At 33.5% G+C, this 18,417-nt stretch overlaps 3 protein-coding genes across 3 annotated transcripts; all 3 read left to right on the plus strand.

Moving 5' to 3' along the window:
- Positions 1-217: 217 nt before the first annotated feature.
- LOC107923166 (WAT1-related protein At4g08290) lies at positions 218-3,001 on the plus strand. The gene is made up of 7 exons (XM_041114045.1): positions 218-494; positions 732-794; positions 1,051-1,167; positions 1,385-1,622; positions 1,784-1,942; positions 2,095-2,246; positions 2,649-3,001. The coding sequence occupies exons 1-7, from the start codon at positions 283-285 to the stop codon at positions 2,842-2,844; spliced, it is 1,137 nt and encodes a 378-aa protein (XP_040969979.1). The 5' UTR covers positions 218-282; the 3' UTR covers positions 2,845-3,001.
- Positions 3,002-7,178: 4,177 nt separating this feature from the next.
- Positions 7,179-9,362, plus strand: LOC107924840 (WAT1-related protein At4g08300). Its single transcript, XM_041114046.1, has 7 exons — positions 7,179-7,483; positions 7,585-7,647; positions 7,762-7,878; positions 8,034-8,271; positions 8,371-8,529; positions 8,621-8,772; positions 8,960-9,362. Exons 1-7 carry the CDS (start codon positions 7,269-7,271, stop codon positions 9,171-9,173), a joined length of 1,158 nt encoding a protein of 385 aa, XP_040969980.1. The 5' UTR covers positions 7,179-7,268; the 3' UTR covers positions 9,174-9,362.
- A 3,755-nt stretch (positions 9,363-13,117) lies between these two features.
- Positions 13,118-15,297, plus strand: LOC121229503 (WAT1-related protein At4g08300). The gene is made up of 7 exons (XM_041114047.1): positions 13,118-13,402; positions 13,504-13,566; positions 13,680-13,796; positions 13,947-14,184; positions 14,286-14,444; positions 14,542-14,693; positions 14,999-15,297. The coding sequence occupies exons 1-7, from the start codon at positions 13,188-13,190 to the stop codon at positions 15,018-15,020; spliced, it is 966 nt and encodes a 321-aa protein (XP_040969981.1). The 5' UTR covers positions 13,118-13,187; the 3' UTR covers positions 15,021-15,297.
- The last annotated feature ends 3,120 nt before the right edge of the window (positions 15,298-18,417 follow it).

The raw sequence follows: 18,417 nt of genomic DNA on the forward strand, positions 1-18,417 counted from the left end.
ATTTTGTGTCTTCTACTCCATCTGCCAAAATGAAGGATTGCACTATTTGCTTGGAAGATAACATAATTAATTGTCCTTTTTCTTTTTCAAAACTTTGAACGAAATGGAAATTAAAGGCAAAAAGCGCTGCTGTCTGAAGTTTCGTGGAAAAGGCACCCTGCAGATTCCGGGTTTGATTTAAGTCCTTTACATGGCTTATTGCATATATATAAGAACAATTTTAATCACTTCCTAGTCAAGAATTCAGATAAATCTTTCCTTATCTACTGAGCTAGAGCAAAGATGAGTGGCCAAAGTTCAAATGGACCTTTGAGTGCAAATTTCAGCAAGGCAAAGCCTTATTTCCTCATGATATTCTTGCAATTTGGTTCAGCTGGGATGTACATAATCAGCATGGTGACTCTCAACCAAGGCATGAACCGTTACGTGCTCGTCGTGTATCGTAATGCCATTGCTGCACTCGTACTTGCACCTTTTGCACTGGTGCTTGAGAGGTGATCATAATGTCTTGCATGTTACGCTCATCCTTGCATATATTACTTGTGATCTATGTTACACGGACTCCAATGTCTTGAATGTGTGAATATGTGTATGGCACAATTGCTCTAAAACAAAATGAAAAACCGGAGCAACATAGATTGTGTTCATGCACCATAAGATAGCAGTTATCAATTACATGCTGAAATAAAAGAGGACTAATCTCAATACGCATTTTCTCCTCTTTCTTACAGGAAAACAAGGCCAAAGATGACATTCCCTATCTTCCTACAAATAATGGTCTTGGGATTTCTAGAGTAATCTTTTCCCTCTTCATACTTCTTTAACTTAAAACATCTATATATATGTTTGTCTTAAAAGTAGAGTGAGAAATTACACCTTTTAATTAACAGTAAACACCATTTAACTTCATGGAAACTCCAATCATAAACAACTTCCCTGTTTGGTTCAAACCAAATAAAATTGTTCAACATAATCTATTATGACAATATATTGTGGCATGTCATCCATGACAGGATTCTGTGTTTGATGTCTGAAAATTTGTGTTGACAGGCCAATCCTTGATCAAGGCTTCACTTACCTGGGAATGAAATATACATCAGCATCATTTACATCTGCTATTATGAATGCTGTCCCTTCAGTCACCTTTGTGATTGCAGTCATTTTTCGGTAAATTCTGAAGTTCCTATCAATCTATATCAGAAGAAGACTTTAAGCCAACACAAAAAACCACCTTAATATCATTTATATTATTCACAATGGGAGACTCCAAAAATTGTCTGCTCAATATTTGCTAGTTTCCAACCACTGAAATGGATTCATAAACTGTGACTGATCTTTGATTCTAAGGTCTAGTTTATAACAGAAGCTCCTATTGTTTGATCAGATTAGAGCATATAAAGATGAAGGAAGTACGCAGTATAGCCAAGGTCGTTGGGACCCTGGTATCTCTTTCAGGAGCTTTGCTTATGACACTCTACAAAGGCCCTGTAATTGATCTAATATGGTCAAGGCACACAAGCCACAATAGAAGCAGCGGTGACTCATCTGATAAACATTGGATATCTGGGACACTATTGATCCTTGTCGGTTGTGTTGCCTGGTCCTGTTTCTATGTTCTGCAAGTAAGTTCTTACATGTCATCCACTAATGAGTGGAACTGTAGGCTTTTTAAGACCAATAACGGAGATTCCTGGGAAATCCCATGCATAATACAATAAAAAAATACTGCAAAAGTTTTAACTTTGAGGTAATTAATGAAATTTTTGTTCTTCAAATGGTTCAGTCAATCACCATAAAGAAATACACGGCGGAGATCTCTCTTTCCTCCTTGATATGCTTGGCGGGTACTATCCAGAGTTTGGCTATTGCCCTGGTTGTAGAACATCGCCCTAGTGGATGGGCAGTGGGATGGAACTCTAGGCTTTTTGCTCCATTGTACTCTGTAAGTACCAAAAGTACGAAATAAATTAAGCATATCCGTATTGAACATATTGTTCCTAAACTATCTAAGTACCTTTAGCATCAAGTATATCATTATGGTTAATCAAATTATAAATACATGCTAATTACTACCAATTATTGGTTTTTATGAAGGGTATAGTTAGCTCTGGAATTACATATTACGTACAAGGTATGGTCATGAAAACAAGAGGCCCTGTATTTGTCACTGCTTTCAACCCTCTCTGCATGATCATTGTTGCTGCTCTCGGTTCCGCCATCCTCGGCGAGCAACTTCATCTCGGAAGGTATTTGGATCCATTTCCCAGCACCATAATTGAACTCACTTCATTTTTATGTACAACCCCAAACAAAATATCTAAGTTTTTAATTAGTAAGAAAAAATGGAATGATGGACCATTAGCATACCTAATCCTCAATTTACTAAACCCACCTTCAATAATCATACATTAAAGAATTTTGGTGTTTGACAGCAATTAACCATGAGCTTCTTTCTTCTTATCCTATAGAGGAAAGAGTGAAAGCATAAGAAAAACAACACGTTCTAGGAATCTTATTTTTATATGAACATAGAAAAGCCATGAATTTAAAACACTGAAGGTATAACATTTAAAGTATTTTTATCCTTTTCAATGCCTATTCCTTCATTAACTTAAAATTTTCTTCTTTCATTTCACTATAACATGTAGTATCATAGGGGGAATCGTTATCGCGATCGGCCTTTATTGCGTGGTGTGGGGTAAAAGCAAGGATTCTCGGTCACCATCTGCACCTGCAAACGTTGATTGTAACCAGCCACAGCTACCAATTTCTGAAAAATATGGTGCTAATGCCACTAAGCTTGACATTGCCACAATTCACAGTGCTCAGCAGGGTGGAAAGTAAAAGATACCATGATCTTAAGAAAAGTAGCATGGATACTTCCCTTTCCTGCATTTTCGAAGTGTACTTATTTCTTAATCTACGTGCATATAAAAGCCTTTCCATTATTACACTCCTCTCTGCAACTTGTCACTGAAATTAACTTGGTACGTTATTTGAATTTGCAAAGTGTTGATTATAGGCATGTATCTCATATTTTTCCAACATAAGGGCCTAGCCAAAAATTATGGTGGGTGATTGAGATAAATTTACAAAAATTTGGGGTCAAAATTAATAATTTTGTTTGAAAATAGTTTCAATTGAATTTTTAATATTAGAGAGGGGTCAAAAAGTGAAATCTCTATTAATTTGAGTTATTAGCATTTGGGAGGATCAAATTCATAGCAATGATTGAGTATAAGTTAAATGAGCATTTTAAATATATTCTAGATGACATAATTGTTAACCACTATCACACCATTGCCATATCAAAGTGGGGAATTGCCACCATAAATAATTGAAGATGAAGGTGCTTTCTGGTTTATAATATATTATTAATATTTATATTTAGTGAAGAAATATTTTTACGGTGGATTGTATATCTTGTCAGGCATTTCATGAGAAATGTTAATTTCACATGATTTATAATAAAATAGGATTAGCCTTCCAAATTGTCAACACCTTTTTTCATTATCATCTCCACATTTTATGACAAAATCGATGATAAAGCACAAACACTGAATCTTAAGTCAAATTCGTGAGGCTTCTTAATCACCCATTCAATCAGTTGAATTGAGTGATTTAATTAAAAAAATAAAAAATATTAAGTAAATATAAACACACATTAAATTAAACTTTAAGGTATTTTTTTAGGTAAATTGTTAAAATAATCACTTTTGTTTATTTCAGATTACATTTTAGTCATTTATGTTTGAAATATTATGTTTTAATCACTTATGTTATCGCTTTGTAACATTTTAGTCATTGAGCCGTTAATTGCCGTTAACGGTGTAACGGTAAGCTGATGTGACACGTTAAATCATCATTTCAAACAAAAATTTTAGGTTAATTTATATAATGGTCCCCATTTTTTTATTGTTTTGAGCAAATTAATTCTTTTCTTTTATATTTTTTTAACTTTCTTTTTTTCTTTATTTTTCATTCTCTTTTGCTTCTCCCTTTGTTTTTCTCCCTTCTTCATTTCTTTTAACTTAGTTTTTCTATTCTATGCTTTTCAATTGTTAAAATTAGTCCCTATACTTTTATTTTTTTGAAAAATTTAATTTTTTTCGAGTGAGGTGAGCTTGTTGACTAGTTTTAACAAATGAAAAACATAGAAAAACTATTGTTAAAAGAAATGAAGAATGGATGAAAATAGAGGGAGAAGCAGAAGCGAATGGAAATTAAAAAAAAGAAAGTTAAAATAATATAAAAGAAAAAAATTAAATTACTCAAAATGAAAAAAATATAAGGACCAATTGTAGAATTTAATCTAAAATTTTCATTTGAAATGATGATTTAATGTGCCACATTAGCTTACCATTACACTATTGACGGCAATTAACGGCTTAATTTCCAACATGATAATGTCAATGACTAATACGTAACATTTCAAACATAAGTGACTAAAATGTAACACGAGACAAACAAAAGTAACTATTTTAACAGTTTACCCTATTTTATTTAAAAAAAATGACAATTGATTCAATTAGCCCATTACTAAAAACAAAACTCAAATTTTTTCCATTTTTTTAACTCAGTCCAACCAATTATTCACCAATTCTATCAGATATAGTGGAACAAAAATACAGACGGTAGGCATCAATCAAAACTTTTGTACAATGGAACTAAGTTCCATTCTGTATTATCCTTTTACTTTATAATCTTATGAACCCTATTCCAGCATCTACAATCATCAAAATTTTCAATTGATGAGCCAGACATCCATTTAAATTGATTTTACCATGAACACAGATGGAACAATATTATCCTATATCTGCTTACCTACCAACTATATGAATATAAATTTGTATTCGATTTGAATCTCTCATGATAGGGACAAAAAAGAAACATGCTTTCTTCGTCACCAGGGCCACCCCTCTTTCTCTTTTCTTTTCTTTTTTCTCTCATTATGGATGGGCACTCAACAGACAAGGTTTTAGCTCCACACCATATATATAACTCAGCATCTGTCTAATTTCATATCTTATGACGTTGAAAGCTCGAATTATTCCACACCTTTAAAGTTTCAATCTTGTCATTTAATCGTATCGGATTGAGTGGCATAATAGCACTTCTGTTTCAAGTACTGTACGTATTGGATGAGACGAAAATCAGGTTTTGCCAGAAAAAAAAAAATGTCTGAATACGCGTTGGGTATACGTGTTTAACTGATTTTTTTTACCCAAAACGAAAGAGTTGGGATAATGGTAACCTTGGGTTTGATTTTAAGTGCAGAGATGACAAGGCAAAAGGGGCCTTGGATTTGTCTAAAACTAGAAGTTTAATTAGTTACAACATATAGCTTTAAATCACCAATTAAACAATTTACTTCTCTGTCTTAATAATTACAATGAAAACATGTAGAAATCAATGTGTTTGTTTTCCCATTTGTCATGTGGAATTCCACCAAACCAACCTGATATTTTCATGTTGGGATCCAAACACGAAAACCACCAACTTTGTTTTGTCCCTACATTTTAATACTTAACGATTATAAATGATCTCTTTTTCCTTGGGAAATTTACACATATAATCCAACAACATTGCATCGACTTGTTTATTTTTGTAACAGTTGATATATCTAATTCACTGCTCCCACTCATATTTTAACAATGTTTTTGGTCCAATAGATAGTTAGTGATATGAGGATTCGATTTCCCATGGATTCAAAATATCTATGTACCTTCACTTGTATATCAATAATCATTGAACCATTTAGTTGATATCCAATTCATTTGTTTCTCCATTTCACTGAAAACACCAGAAGGTCCTTTGAGTTTTATTACCATATTAAATTTTTATTTTTTTAAAATGAGAAATCTCTTAGATAAAGGCATAATGAAATGATGAATATTTTCTTGAAAGATGCAAAACCAAAGCAAGCAAAGTCATTAAGAGTGAAGTGAAAAGACAAGAAGCAGGTGGGGGGAGGGGGAATAAGAATAATTAAATGTGAATTTTTTATGCAAACATTTGATTTTGAAGTTATATTGAGAATATGTGAAATGAAGTGAGAGATGCCTAATCGATTATTAATCAGCAACCACTTAATCCCATTTGAGATCAATATCTAATCATAAATATTAATTAGAATAGATTAGATTTTACTTTGGGTTCTTGACAATTTTAACCAAAATAGAATTCAACTCCTTGTTTAGTTGATTTTTGTCAATTTACTATATGATGTGCAAGTGAAAAAGCATATAGGAATGGAGGTGGAACAATTTAGATTTCTGATTTTTAGTTGGATAGAAATTATAACTTTTTATTTTCAAGTACCGCATTTAATATTAAATATAATTAATAATTAATAAAAATATGAATGTGGTTTAATGTTATAAATTTTATTTAAAAATAAATAATTAGACATTACAAATAATTTTTTTTATCCATTTAAATTGATATTTCTTTTACCAATATGCATTTGACTTATGACTTAGTTATAGCATACCGACAATCAGACAAGAAATGCCACCAATTCTCAAAATTTTAGTTGATTCGAACTGATGGAAATAAATCCGAATTTTTCATCCATGATTTAGAAAAAAAGAAAAGTGAAAGTGAAAATACAGAGAATAAAGGACGGTGAAATGTGTGGATAAAAGAGAGAAAGTGAACAAGGCGCAGCAGTTGTTTTTAGAATGGTGGCCACGTAAAAAGGCACATAATTCCTGCATGCATCATCATCATCATCACCACTTAATCTCAACACTGTTTGGCTGTTCATTGAACCGAATCTCCACTTCACATGATAAACAAATCAAACAAATGAGAAATACAAGAAAAAACAAAAAGGCAAAAAGCATCTTATTCACATACACCCCTCTCCTTTTATTTCTTTCAGTCTTTTGGTTTTCACCAACAGTGAAAGTATAGTGGAATTGATTTGTAATAACAGGAACTGCTTTAAATTATATTAATGGATAAGTCAGATTTATAGAAGGATATATGTGTGATTTTATTTTCGTAATAATTAAAATTGATAAAAAGTAAATGGGGTATCAATCAATATCCGAATTCGTACTGCCAATTGGCAATTGCAATACTAGATAGAGAAAGAGGTTGAAAATACTGAATATGGACAACTGAACCACTTGCTTATTTATTTATTATTATTATTGTTGTTATTTTATGTTAGCATTTTCCTCCCTATATAAGAAGGCGAATCCTGATTCAGAAGTTGCAAGCTTCTGAGCTAGTAGTGGAGAGGTAAAAGAGACAGAAAAATGGGAGACCAAACATCAAGTGCTTCAGCTTTGTCTGATGTGTTGAACAAAGCGAAGCCATACTTGGCTATCATATCTCTGCAGTTTGGATATGCCGGGATGTACATCCTTTCCACCATTTGCATGAAGCATGGCATGAGTAATTTCATCCTCGCTACCTACCGTCATGTTGCCGCCACCATTGTCATTGCACCCTTTGCCTTTGTCCTTGAAAGGTTCATTTTTTTCCCCAATCTCACTACACACTTTCATGTATAGACATGTATATATAATCCCCAGCCTCATTGCTGCCTTTGCCATTCGTTTGTATATGCAGGAAAATTAGGCCAAAGATGACCCTGCCAATCTTCCTCAGGATTGTGGTTCTTGGCTTCCTGGAGTATTGCTCTAAACTTATTGCATCTTTATTTTGCATTTACTAAATGCATGTCATTTCTTGATATATCTATGGATACAATATGAAGAAATAGAGTTGACATTGGAATATGCACAGGCCAGTGCTTGACCAAAACTTATACTATCTGGGAATGAAGTTCACAACAGCAACATATTCATCTGCTTTCGTCAACATGCTTCCTGCTGTTACTTTCATAATGGCCATGATTTTCAGGTACAATCCATCACTTTCATTAACATATGCCACCTCCCACTACACCACACCACATCAGATAACTTAAAAAGTTCCATCATGATGTTAATACCATCGATAAGATTGAAGGAAACTATCATTTTTTTTTAATACGAGGAATTATTTATGTCAAATAGGTTGGAGAAAATCAATTTGAAGAAAATACACAGTATTGCAAAGGTGGTTGGAACTGCAATCACAGTGGGCGGTGCAATGGTGATGACATTGTATAAAGGCCCCATTATTGACTTCGTCAAGTCAGGAGGAGCCACACACCATGGCACTAATACTGAATCTGCAGATCAACACTGGGTTTCTGGCACCATTATGCTTCTTGGAAGTATCGCTGGCTGGTCAAGCTTCTTTATTTTGCAAGTGAGTTGAAATAGGTCAAGTCTCTTTCAATAAACAAAATTTATTAAACTATTTAACTGTTTACGAGCTAACGTTAAACGGTTATTGTTTCTGGTTCAGTCCTTCACATTGAAGAAGTACCCAGCAGAGCTGTCTCTTACAGCTTGGATATGTTTCATGGGAACGGTGCAAGATGCAGGGCTGTCATTTATCATGGTTCGTGACCTAAGTGCCTGGAAAATAGGCTTCGACTCCAGGCTTCTTGCTGCATCTTACTCTGTAAGTCCCTTTTCTTACCAGCCATGATGCTCCCGGAAAGTGTTACGAATCACAAGTGCTTAACACTTCAATATAACCCATGATTGATTAGGGAATAGTGTGCTCCGGGATAGCCTATTACGTGCAAGGCATCGTGATCCGGCAAAGAGGGCCGGTTTTTGTAACAGCTTTCAGCCCCCTGTGCATGATCATCACTGCTGCGCTAGGGACTATTATTTTAGCTGAAAAAATCCACCTTGGAAGGTATGTAAGATATTAACAGCAATCTAAAATTTCCAGTATTAAACAATTAGTGTTCTAATTCTTTGCTTTTATTAACCACCATTAAACAATTTAGAAGTCTTATTCATTTAGTGGATTTCTGCATTGGTATTCCTTGTTTCACATTGCTCATTTGTTTCTTCTTTATCTTTTGATTGGTTGATTTCAGCATACTGGGAGCCATTATCATAGTCTCAGGCCTTTACACTGTGGTTTGGGGCAAAAGCAAAGATGTGAAAACTCCAGAACTTGAAGAGAAAAGCAACGGCCTGCAGGAATTGCCAATCACAGACAATGGTAGATCAATGAATGTTGTTGATGGAGCTGCGAAAGCTGTTAACATTCCGGATTCAAAGAACACTTTCAGCACACGAGGAACATAAAACAATATAGATATTTCCTTCAAAATGCTGATATATTTCAAGCAGAGTTTGTTCTTTCCAAGGCGATAAAAACTACTATGTAACCCACCCCTCCCAGAAACTATTTTCTACCTTTAATAATCATCTTTTGATTGTACTTTTGAGGCTAATTTGGTGAGTAAAAACCATGAATCAATCGCGGTTTGCTTATGTTTTCCCCCAATTATTCCATTTCCGTACCTTTTTTTTCTTTTTGGCTTAAGCTCATCGGATACTATAGCAAAAAGATCTACTGCAAAAGTCAAAATAACTTGCTCCATGAATTTTACTGCTATCTCAAACTTTCCACGTTCATCATTTGTTCAAGTCTATGGAACTTTTTTTGCTTCTTTTTCACATCCTGATAGCTACATTGCTATATATTTGCTCTTCTTGTTTATGACTTCGCAAGGTGAAGATATAAAAGCTAAAAGAAAAAGGTTAAATTCTGCAATTAGTCCCTGTACTTTGAGAAAGTTGTGGATTTAATCCATGTACTTTAATTTGATTATTTCTAGTCCTTGTACTTTTCAAATTTTAAATTTTCAGTTGTAATCAAACAATAACGGTTAAGTTCATTAACTTTTGCTATTTCCAAAATTTGATCTCCAAATATATTATCATGTGTATAATACCATGTTAGCTCACTAAAAATCTAATAGATGGATTAACAACGGTCATTTATGTCAAGACTGAAATTTTAAAATTCAAAAAGTAAATAGACTTAAAATGATCCAATTGAATAATACAAACCAAATTTACAATTATACGTATGGTACAAGACTAGTAATTGGATTTAACAAAAAAAATTAATTACTAATATTTGACTAAGGACTAAAATTTTAAAATTTGAAAAGTATAGGGACTAAGATTAACCAATTAAAAAAAACTAGGATTGAAATTGATCAAATTAAAGCATAAGGGCTAATTTCACAACTTTCACAAAGTGTGAGGACTAAAAGTAGAATTTAACCAAAAGAAAATAGCTTAAACCCATTATTGGTTTTTAACTATTTAATCATACCAACGTGATAATGTTTGATACATTGATGGAATATAATCTAATCAAACAATACATTAAATATAAATCCATTAGAAGGTTGCATTCCACGTTCTTCTTAATAAACCTATTTTAATAGCATCATTTTCTTTTACTGGAAGTCATTCCCTAAAACATATATTATTTATTTATTTCATGGATTATCATTACATTCCAGTCTCTCAATTGCTTGCTTAAACCCCGTTGCCGTTTTTTAATTGTTTAATCATATGGAACATTCCACTTTGTTTATGATTAACCTATTTTAATAGCAATATTTTCATTTTACGAAACTGATTCACTTGAAAACATTTTTTTCTTAAATTTAATTTTATGGATTCTTATTCTCCGCTATATATCTCCCTTAATTGCGGTTGTTGGTTCTTGGGAATGTCACACAAACATACCTGCAGACAAGTCTTCACTAAAAGAATGGAAACGCAAGCCTCTGCGTACACTCCACATGATGGTATTTTGAATAAGAAGTTGGAATACTATGATACACGCCATAAACACCAAGTATAAAGAAACTAGACAAGTGGGTTGCAGCTTCTAATGCTATTTCATCCCAACAAATTGGTAGGTGCTCTAATAGAGGAGTCAAGAATTGACAATTCTAAGTTGGAGACCTAGTTTTAAGGTGTCGTGAAGCAATGCCAAACTAGCAGGAGAATGCAAGAAAAAACTCTCACCAACACTTGGGAAAACAACAAAAGCGCATGTTGAACTTTCACGAGATTAGTGGTGCTTATACAAGCTTAAGAATTCACAACTAAACAAAGCAAATAAATCGATAGACATGATACCATTTATGCAAAAAAACTACAATATTCAGTACTTTTAAATATACACTAGCTATCTTTAGGCTTATATTCAAATTACTACCATATTCCCTTTTGAAACTTTAACTATAATATCGTTTTGCTTTGATGGTAAATTCTTTTTACTATGAAATTGTACTGTGTACACCATGTATTCGGCCTGGTAGATCATATTAACTAAAATCACTCTTAAAGAGAAGATTCCTCCCCCACACATCAATTACATGCCTTAACCCAGTATTTTAATACTCATCATTGTATTCTTCATATATCCCCACTCATATTTTAACAATATTTTTGGTCCAATAGATATTTAGTGAAAAGAGGATTCTATCTCCCATGAATTCAAATAAGTATATCTTGATTGTGTATTAATAATCTTTGAACCATTTATTTTGATTAAAAGTATTTGAATTTCATCATGTCATATTTAAATATATGTCATGATGGACACAACAATTTTAAAATAAAACCTGATAGATAAGGCATAATCAAAGGATGGGTTTTTTTTTTTTTTGAAAGATGCAAAACAAGTGGTTGCTCCAAATTTGTGCTACGTAAAAAGGGTAGCAATTTATTGAGAGTGAAGTGAAATGAAGAGACAAGAAGCAGGGGGAGGAATAAGAATAGTTGTATGTTATTTTTTATGCAAACATTCGAAGCTATATTGAGAAGATATAAAGTGAGAGATGCCTAATCTAATTAGTGATTATTAATCAGCAACCACTTAAATCCAATTATCATCTTAAATTCTTATTATTCTAATCTTACGAAGAATTCCAGATATCCGAACTTGTGCAATATTCAGTTTGGGAAGATGCTCTAAGCAATATAAAGTTTGTCTAATCATAAATATATTATTCTTTGTCGACGTCATTTGCACTAATTACATTAGTTTTGTTCTCTGTCCTTTCTGAAAAGATGCTACCATTTCTATATTTCTAAGCTTACAATTTATTACCCCTTTGTAAAATCTCTATTAACACCGTATTAACAAATGGGTACGGAGATTCAACCATTTAGATTTCTAATTTTCAGTTTAAAATATTAAATGTAAATATTGATTATGAACGGGGTTTAAAGTTATACTAGTTTGGGAGAGGGAATGACTCACCGTTAACTAGTTGAAGTGATTGGTATTAGAGAATCACTTTTTTGATTAAAGCCTCTTTAATTGTATCGGGTTATTGTGGAATTGGATTGCTTATTAGTAGTTGAAGTGTTGTCGTCTCATCATAATATAGACATTGAGCTATGTATGATTCTTGACGATTGTTTTATGTTACGATCATATGTTGGATCGTTGTCTTTCCAATGGATCTTGTTGGGATATTAATAAAGTAGTCTTATTACATGCAAACCACACTAAATGGAATCTACTCCCCACTAAATACTTTGATTACTATTGATTTGATTCTTTGATACATCATGAGAATAAAGGATCACGAATGAGATGTATGGGATAAATCTATTGACTTGGGTTAAATTATCCCTCGCCTATGTCTTTTGTGTTCGATTTTACTTTTACCAATCAGTTGTATACATTTCACTAACCATGAGTTCTACCAAATCAATTTTTTAACTGTCAATTAAAAGAAAAAAAAAAGAAATGGAAAGTGAAAACAAGGAGACCACAATGAGGGTGAATTCCGTGAGTAAATGGTTTTAGGGAAGCAGTTGATTTTGAAAATGATAGCCACGCAAAAGCCACATAGTTTCTTTCTGCATGCAACATCCGCACTTAACCTAAACATAATTTGGTTGTTCAATGAATCCAAACCCCACTTCCCATGATAAATAGTGTAATTAAATTAAACAAATGAGAAGTAAAAGGAAAACAAAAGGCAAAAGAATCATATGCACAGATAGCCACATAAACACCCTCCTTTATTTATTTTATTCTTTTGATTTTCATCAGCAAAGCGATGGTATTCGAAATGATTTGTGATAATGAGGAATTTTAATCATTATTAGTGGATAAGTGAGTTTTACATTTATGGGAAACACTATACTTGCTTCTATTAACTTATTATTATTATTTTGTGTTTGCACTTTTCTCCCTATAAGAAGGCCAATTCTGATTTGTAAGTTCCAAGCCTCAGTGCAAGCGGTGGTGGAGAGAAAAAAGAGAGAAAAATGGGGGACCAAACATCAGGTGCAGCAGCTTCCTCTAATGTGTTGAACAAAGCGAAGCCATACTTGGCTATCATCTCCCTGCAGTTTGGATATGCAGGGATGTACATCCTCTCCACCATTTGTATGAAGCATGGCATGAGTAATTTCATCCTTGCTACCTACCGTCATGTTGTCGCCACCATTGTTATTGCACCCTTTGCCTTTTTCCTTGAAAGGTTCATTTTTCTCCCCAATCTAACTACACACTTTCATGTACAGACATGCATAATATAATCCCGAGCCTCATTGCTCCTTTGCCATTCGTTTGTATATGCAGGAAAATTAGGCCAAAGATGACCCTGCCTATCTTGCTCAGGATTGTTATTCTGGGCTTCCTGGAGTATTGCTCTAAACTTATCGCATCTTATTATGCATTTACTAAATGCATGTAATTTCTTGTTTGCTGATATATTTATGAAGAAATAGAGTTGACAGTGGAATATATATGCGCAGGCCAGTGCTTGACCAAAACTTATACTATCTGGGAATGAAGTTCACAACAGCAACATATTCATCTGCTTTCGTCAACATGCTTCCTGCTGTTACTTTCATAATGGCCATGATTTTCAGGTAAAATCCATCACTCCCATTAACATATGACACTGCACACTACACCACACCACATCAGATAACTTAAAAGGTTCCATCATGATCTTCATATCTTCGATAATATTGAAGGAAATTATCATTTTTTAATCGGTAATTATTTATGTTAAATAGGTTGGAGAAAATCAATTTGAAGAAAATACACAGTGTTGCAAAGTTGGCTGGAACTGCAATCACAGTGGGGGGTGCAATGGTGATGACCTTGTACAAAGGCCCCATTATTGACTTCGTAAAGTCAGGTGGAGCCACACACCATGGCACTACCACCGAATCTGCTGGTCAACACTGGGTTTCTGGCACCGTAGCGCTTCTTGGAAGTATCGTTGGCTGGTCAAGCTTCTTTATTTTGCAAGTTAGTTGAAATATTCACGTCTCTTATTGAGCAAATATAGTTCATTAAAACTATTTAATTGTTTACGCGCTAACGTTAATGGGTTATTGTTTCTGGTCCAGTCCTTCACATTGAAGAAGTACCCAGCAGAGCTGTCTCTTACAGCTTGGATATGTTTCATGGGAACGGTGCAAGATGCAGGGCTGTCGTTTATCATGGTTCGTGACCTAAGCGCCTGGAAAATTGGGTTCGACTCCAGGCTTCTTGCTGCATCTTACTCTGTAAGTCCATTTTTCCCCATCCATGATGCACTCTAAACGTCTTACTAATCAGTAACCATAAGTGCTTAACACTTCAAAATAATCTGTGATTGATTAGGGAATAGTGTGCTCCGGGATAGCCTATTACGTGCAAGGAATCGTGAGCCGGGCACGAGGGCCGGTCTTTGTAACAGCTTTTAGCCCTCTATGCATGATCATCACTGCTGCGCTAGGGGCCTTTGTGTTAAATGAAAAAGTCCACCTTGGAAGGTATGAAATTAACAGCAATAAAACATGTTCCTGCAAAAACTTGCACTTTGATCTTTAACAAATATGTTATGATAAGAAATTTCACTGACACATGAAATAATATTACGGTGCACAATATATCAAAGTTTTAGAGAATATTACTTTTACAGATAGTGACAAAATGCACTGTCAAGTAGTTCTCTTTGCTTTTATTAACCATCCATTAAACAATTTAGAAGTCTTATTCATTTAGTGGATTTCTGCATTGGTATTCCTTGTTCCCATTACTCTCACTTGCTTCTTATCTTTTATTTGGTTGATTTCAGCATACTGGAGCCATTATCATAGTCGCAGGCCTTTACACTGTGGTTTGGGCAAAGCAAAGATGTGAAAACCCAGAACTGAAAGAAAGCAACGGCCTGCAGGAGCTGCCAATCACAGACAATGGTAGATCAATGAATGTTGTTGATGGAGCTGACAATACTGTTAACATTCCAGATTTAAAGAACACCTTCAGCACTCCAGGAACATAAAACAATATCCAATATTTCCCTTAAAATTGATATGTTTCGAGCAGAGTAGTTCTTCCCAAGGCGGTAAAAACTACTATATATGTAATCCACCCCTCCCTATTAAGCACTTTTGTAACTCAATAATCATCTTTTGATTGTACTCTTTTTTTTCTTAATAATCTATTAATTTACTCTTGAGGCTTTAATTTTGTGAGTAAAACCATGAATCAATCGCGGTTTGCCTATGTTTAAATATTCCATCTCCATACATTTTCTTTTGTGGCTTAAACTCATCCGATACTATCTACTGCAAAAATAAAAACAACTTGTTCCAGAATTGTATTGGTATCTTAAACTTTCCAGGTTAATCATTTTTAAGTTATCCTAATAGCTACGTAGCCATATATATATATATTAATCTACTTGTTTATAACTTGGCAAGTGAAGAATATGAAGGCTAAATAGAATTTACTTGACCCCATTGTTGGTTTTTAATTGTTTAATCCTACGGACATTCCACTTTCTTTGTGATTAAACTGATTCTTATTCCCCGATAGCTCCCTTAATTGCTTGCTTAAGCCTTAAACCCATTCTTGTTTTTTAATTGTGTATCATGTGGAAGAAAACTTTCTTCAGATTACTATCTAATAGCATTCTCGTTTTTGAACACATTCTTAGAACTTTTTTTTAATTGTTTCCCATCAGCCTCACTTAATTGGGGAAGTGGTTGAAGAGGCTAGCTGAATCATTGAAAAAGAACCAACAGAGTTAAAAGAAGAAACAATGTTGGACAATGATGACATCCAGATTGTTTTAAGATTATTCAAATCTACATTCTTCACACATATTATGAATAATAGGTTAAATTTTACTATTAGTCTTTGTACTTTAATTTGATCAGATTTAGTACAACTTTTCGAATTGGTCAAATGTCATTCTTGTACTTTTTTAAACTTTGAAATTTTAGTCCTGACCAAATAGTAGTATTTAAATTCATTTGTTAAATTCAATTACTAGCAGATACCATGCGTGCAATTGTATATTAGTCTATATTCTCCATGGATCATTCTAAGTCTCTATAATGTTCAAATTTTAAATTTCAGTCTTGACGCAAGTTATTTTTGTTAACCCAATACTGAATTTTGTGAGTACACGTGAAATAGCAAAGCTTATTATCACACCTCGAAAATCGAGTAATTAAATCATGGGCTCGAGTGAGGAATCAGAATTAGTGACATAGAAATTAAAATAAAATAAATAAAATAAAAGATTAATTAGTTAAAAATAGTAATTGGGTTATAAAATATATAGTGAGGATTAAATTGGAATAATTTTTAAATTAGAGGTCTAATGTGTAAATTAAAAGATTTAATTGAAATAGGAGCTATTAGAATAAGGGAGGCAATAGGAGGGGCCTTAGGGGTAAGTAGCACAAATTTAAAATTTGTTGGCTATATAAGGACACCCAACGTCCCTTCCTCCACACTTTCACCATTTCAAAATAATATAAGATCTTAAATAGAGTTTTCTCTCAAATTTCCCTTCATCCTTTTTGTAACATCCCAAAACCCTAAGATAAATTTTTTCGTGAATAATATACAAAGAAAGTAAATAAAAGGATGTTAAAAAAATGAAATAAGAATAATGTTGTAAATGTTAATTTGAGTTAGGGATTAAATCGTAAAATATAAAAAGTATTGTGGCCTAATGTAAATATTTGAACCTAAAATGACAAATAAACACTGAAAAGTTAAGGGCAAGAGTTCAAATTACCATTTTAAGAAATGATGAATCTCATAATAGGGATTAATTTGTGTTTTATAGATCTAATTAAGAAATTCTAAGATCTATGGTTTTAAAGCTTGGTTTTGCACAAAAATGGTGAACTTATAATAGAGTGCTAAGTGATGATTTTAAAATGATTTTTAACTCAATTACAATATTAAGAGGTTATAAACTTGATTAATAAATCCTTAAAGAATTTGCATGAATCAAATGATTTTTCTTCTGAGATTGAAACGAACGTGATTTTTCCGAAAAATGTTAATTAGTGAATTGTATAAATTAATGATCTAATTTATAATTAAACATTAGATATGATGTTAGGAAGTGAAAATTGAGGGTTTAGTCTAGTTAAATTGAAGTAATTTGAAGATTAAAGTCACGTGAGGTGAGCTCCCAGATTTAGGAGAGTGGCGAGCTGCTATGTTACTAGGTGGCCGCTCAGTCTATTTAAAAATGAAATAACCTGTATGTTTATGCGAAGCCTCTATTCGTGAGGAGCATCCACTAGTAAGGATAAGGGGAAGAAAAGTGGTGTAGTTCAGCAGTATCAGCGAGTCACAGGTGAGTGTTCTTGCACACTGCATCATAACAAAGCGCATCAATAGCCAGTAAGGCATGCATACCTTCATTTAATGCGAACCCAGTTAGATCTCATGCGAACTCAGTTTACATCATGAACCCTTATAAACTTATGCGAACCTGCTAACATGTGCAACTTTATATCTATTGACTAGTGTGTGCGAACCCCTATTTATGCGAGCTATATATATATATTTTGAGTGAGCTCTATTTTGCATTAGCACTGCATTATTGAGTTTCATGTTATGTCGACTCATATTTGTATCACCCTAAATTATACAGCATAGGTGTTATGCGACCCATATGTGACCGATGACTGCAAATTATGTGTATTGTGAGCCCTGCAAAATTGAGCCTGTTAATGTGAGCTGTAATATGTTTATAAATAAAAAATGATATGTACATTCGAACACTAAAAATCATTGGATATCATTGACATGTCATAAGGATGTGAGTACCATTATTTTATTATGTGTTAAGGCATTGTGGCCGGAGATAATGTTGGAGAGATAAGGGAATGTCGAGCATAGATCCACTCATCTAAGACAACGTGATGGTTTTGGAGAGTGTGAACACTCATGCTACCACTTACATCGAGATAGCATATGACTCTATGAGTCATTTGGTGTGGTTTTGGAGATCCGTTTATCCAATGCATACAAATTATGATTATGTTCATATTCACAAATTGCCAATATTTCACCATGTCTATGAAATGTCTTGTATTGAAATGTGACGTATGTTAAATCTTCAGATTAATGCGTTATGTGAATGCTTGACATTCACAAATTATAGCTACACTCTTGCATAATACTTAGGATAACATTAGCGGACTAATGAAGTGATGGCAAATCCGGTGAATTCCATCC

This window comes from Gossypium hirsutum, chromosome A05, assembly GCF_007990345.1.
Source record: "Gossypium hirsutum isolate 1008001.06 chromosome A05, Gossypium_hirsutum_v2.1, whole genome shotgun sequence".
NCBI lineage: Eukaryota > Viridiplantae > Streptophyta > Magnoliopsida > Malvales > Malvaceae > Gossypium > Gossypium hirsutum.

What these genes read in the sequence shown, in the direction of transcription:
- LOC121229503 (XM_041114047.1), top strand. Translation starts at nt 13,188, where the DNA reads ATGGGGGACCAAACATCAGGTGCAGCAGCTTCCTCTAATGTGTTGAAC. An exon ending in TTTGCCTTTTTCCTTGAAAG is followed by an intron (nt 13,403 to 13,503) that starts GTTCATTTTTCT and finishes TTGTATATGCAG; the next exon opens with GAAAATTAGGCCAAAGATGA. An exon ending in CAAGCTTCTTTATTTTGCAA is followed by an intron (nt 14,185 to 14,285) that starts GTTAGTTGAAAT and finishes TTTCTGGTCCAG; the next exon opens with TCCTTCACATTGAAGAAGTA.
- LOC107923166 (XM_041114045.1), top strand. Translation starts at nt 283, where the DNA reads ATGAGTGGCCAAAGTTCAAATGGACCTTTGAGTGCAAATTTCAGCAAG. An exon ending in ATGGTCTTGGGATTTCTAGA is followed by an intron (nt 795 to 1,050) that starts GTAATCTTTTCC and finishes TTGTGTTGACAG; the next exon opens with GCCAATCCTTGATCAAGGCT. An exon ending in TTTTTGCTCCATTGTACTCT is followed by an intron (nt 1,943 to 2,094) that starts GTAAGTACCAAA and finishes GTTTTTATGAAG; the next exon opens with GGTATAGTTAGCTCTGGAAT.
- LOC107924840 (XM_041114046.1), top strand. Translation starts at nt 7,269, where the DNA reads ATGGGAGACCAAACATCAAGTGCTTCAGCTTTGTCTGATGTGTTGAAC. An exon ending in TTTGCCTTTGTCCTTGAAAG is followed by an intron (nt 7,484 to 7,584) that starts GTTCATTTTTTT and finishes TTGTATATGCAG; the next exon opens with GAAAATTAGGCCAAAGATGA. An exon ending in GAAAAAATCCACCTTGGAAG is followed by an intron (nt 8,773 to 8,959) that starts GTATGTAAGATA and finishes GGTTGATTTCAG; the next exon opens with CATACTGGGAGCCATTATCA.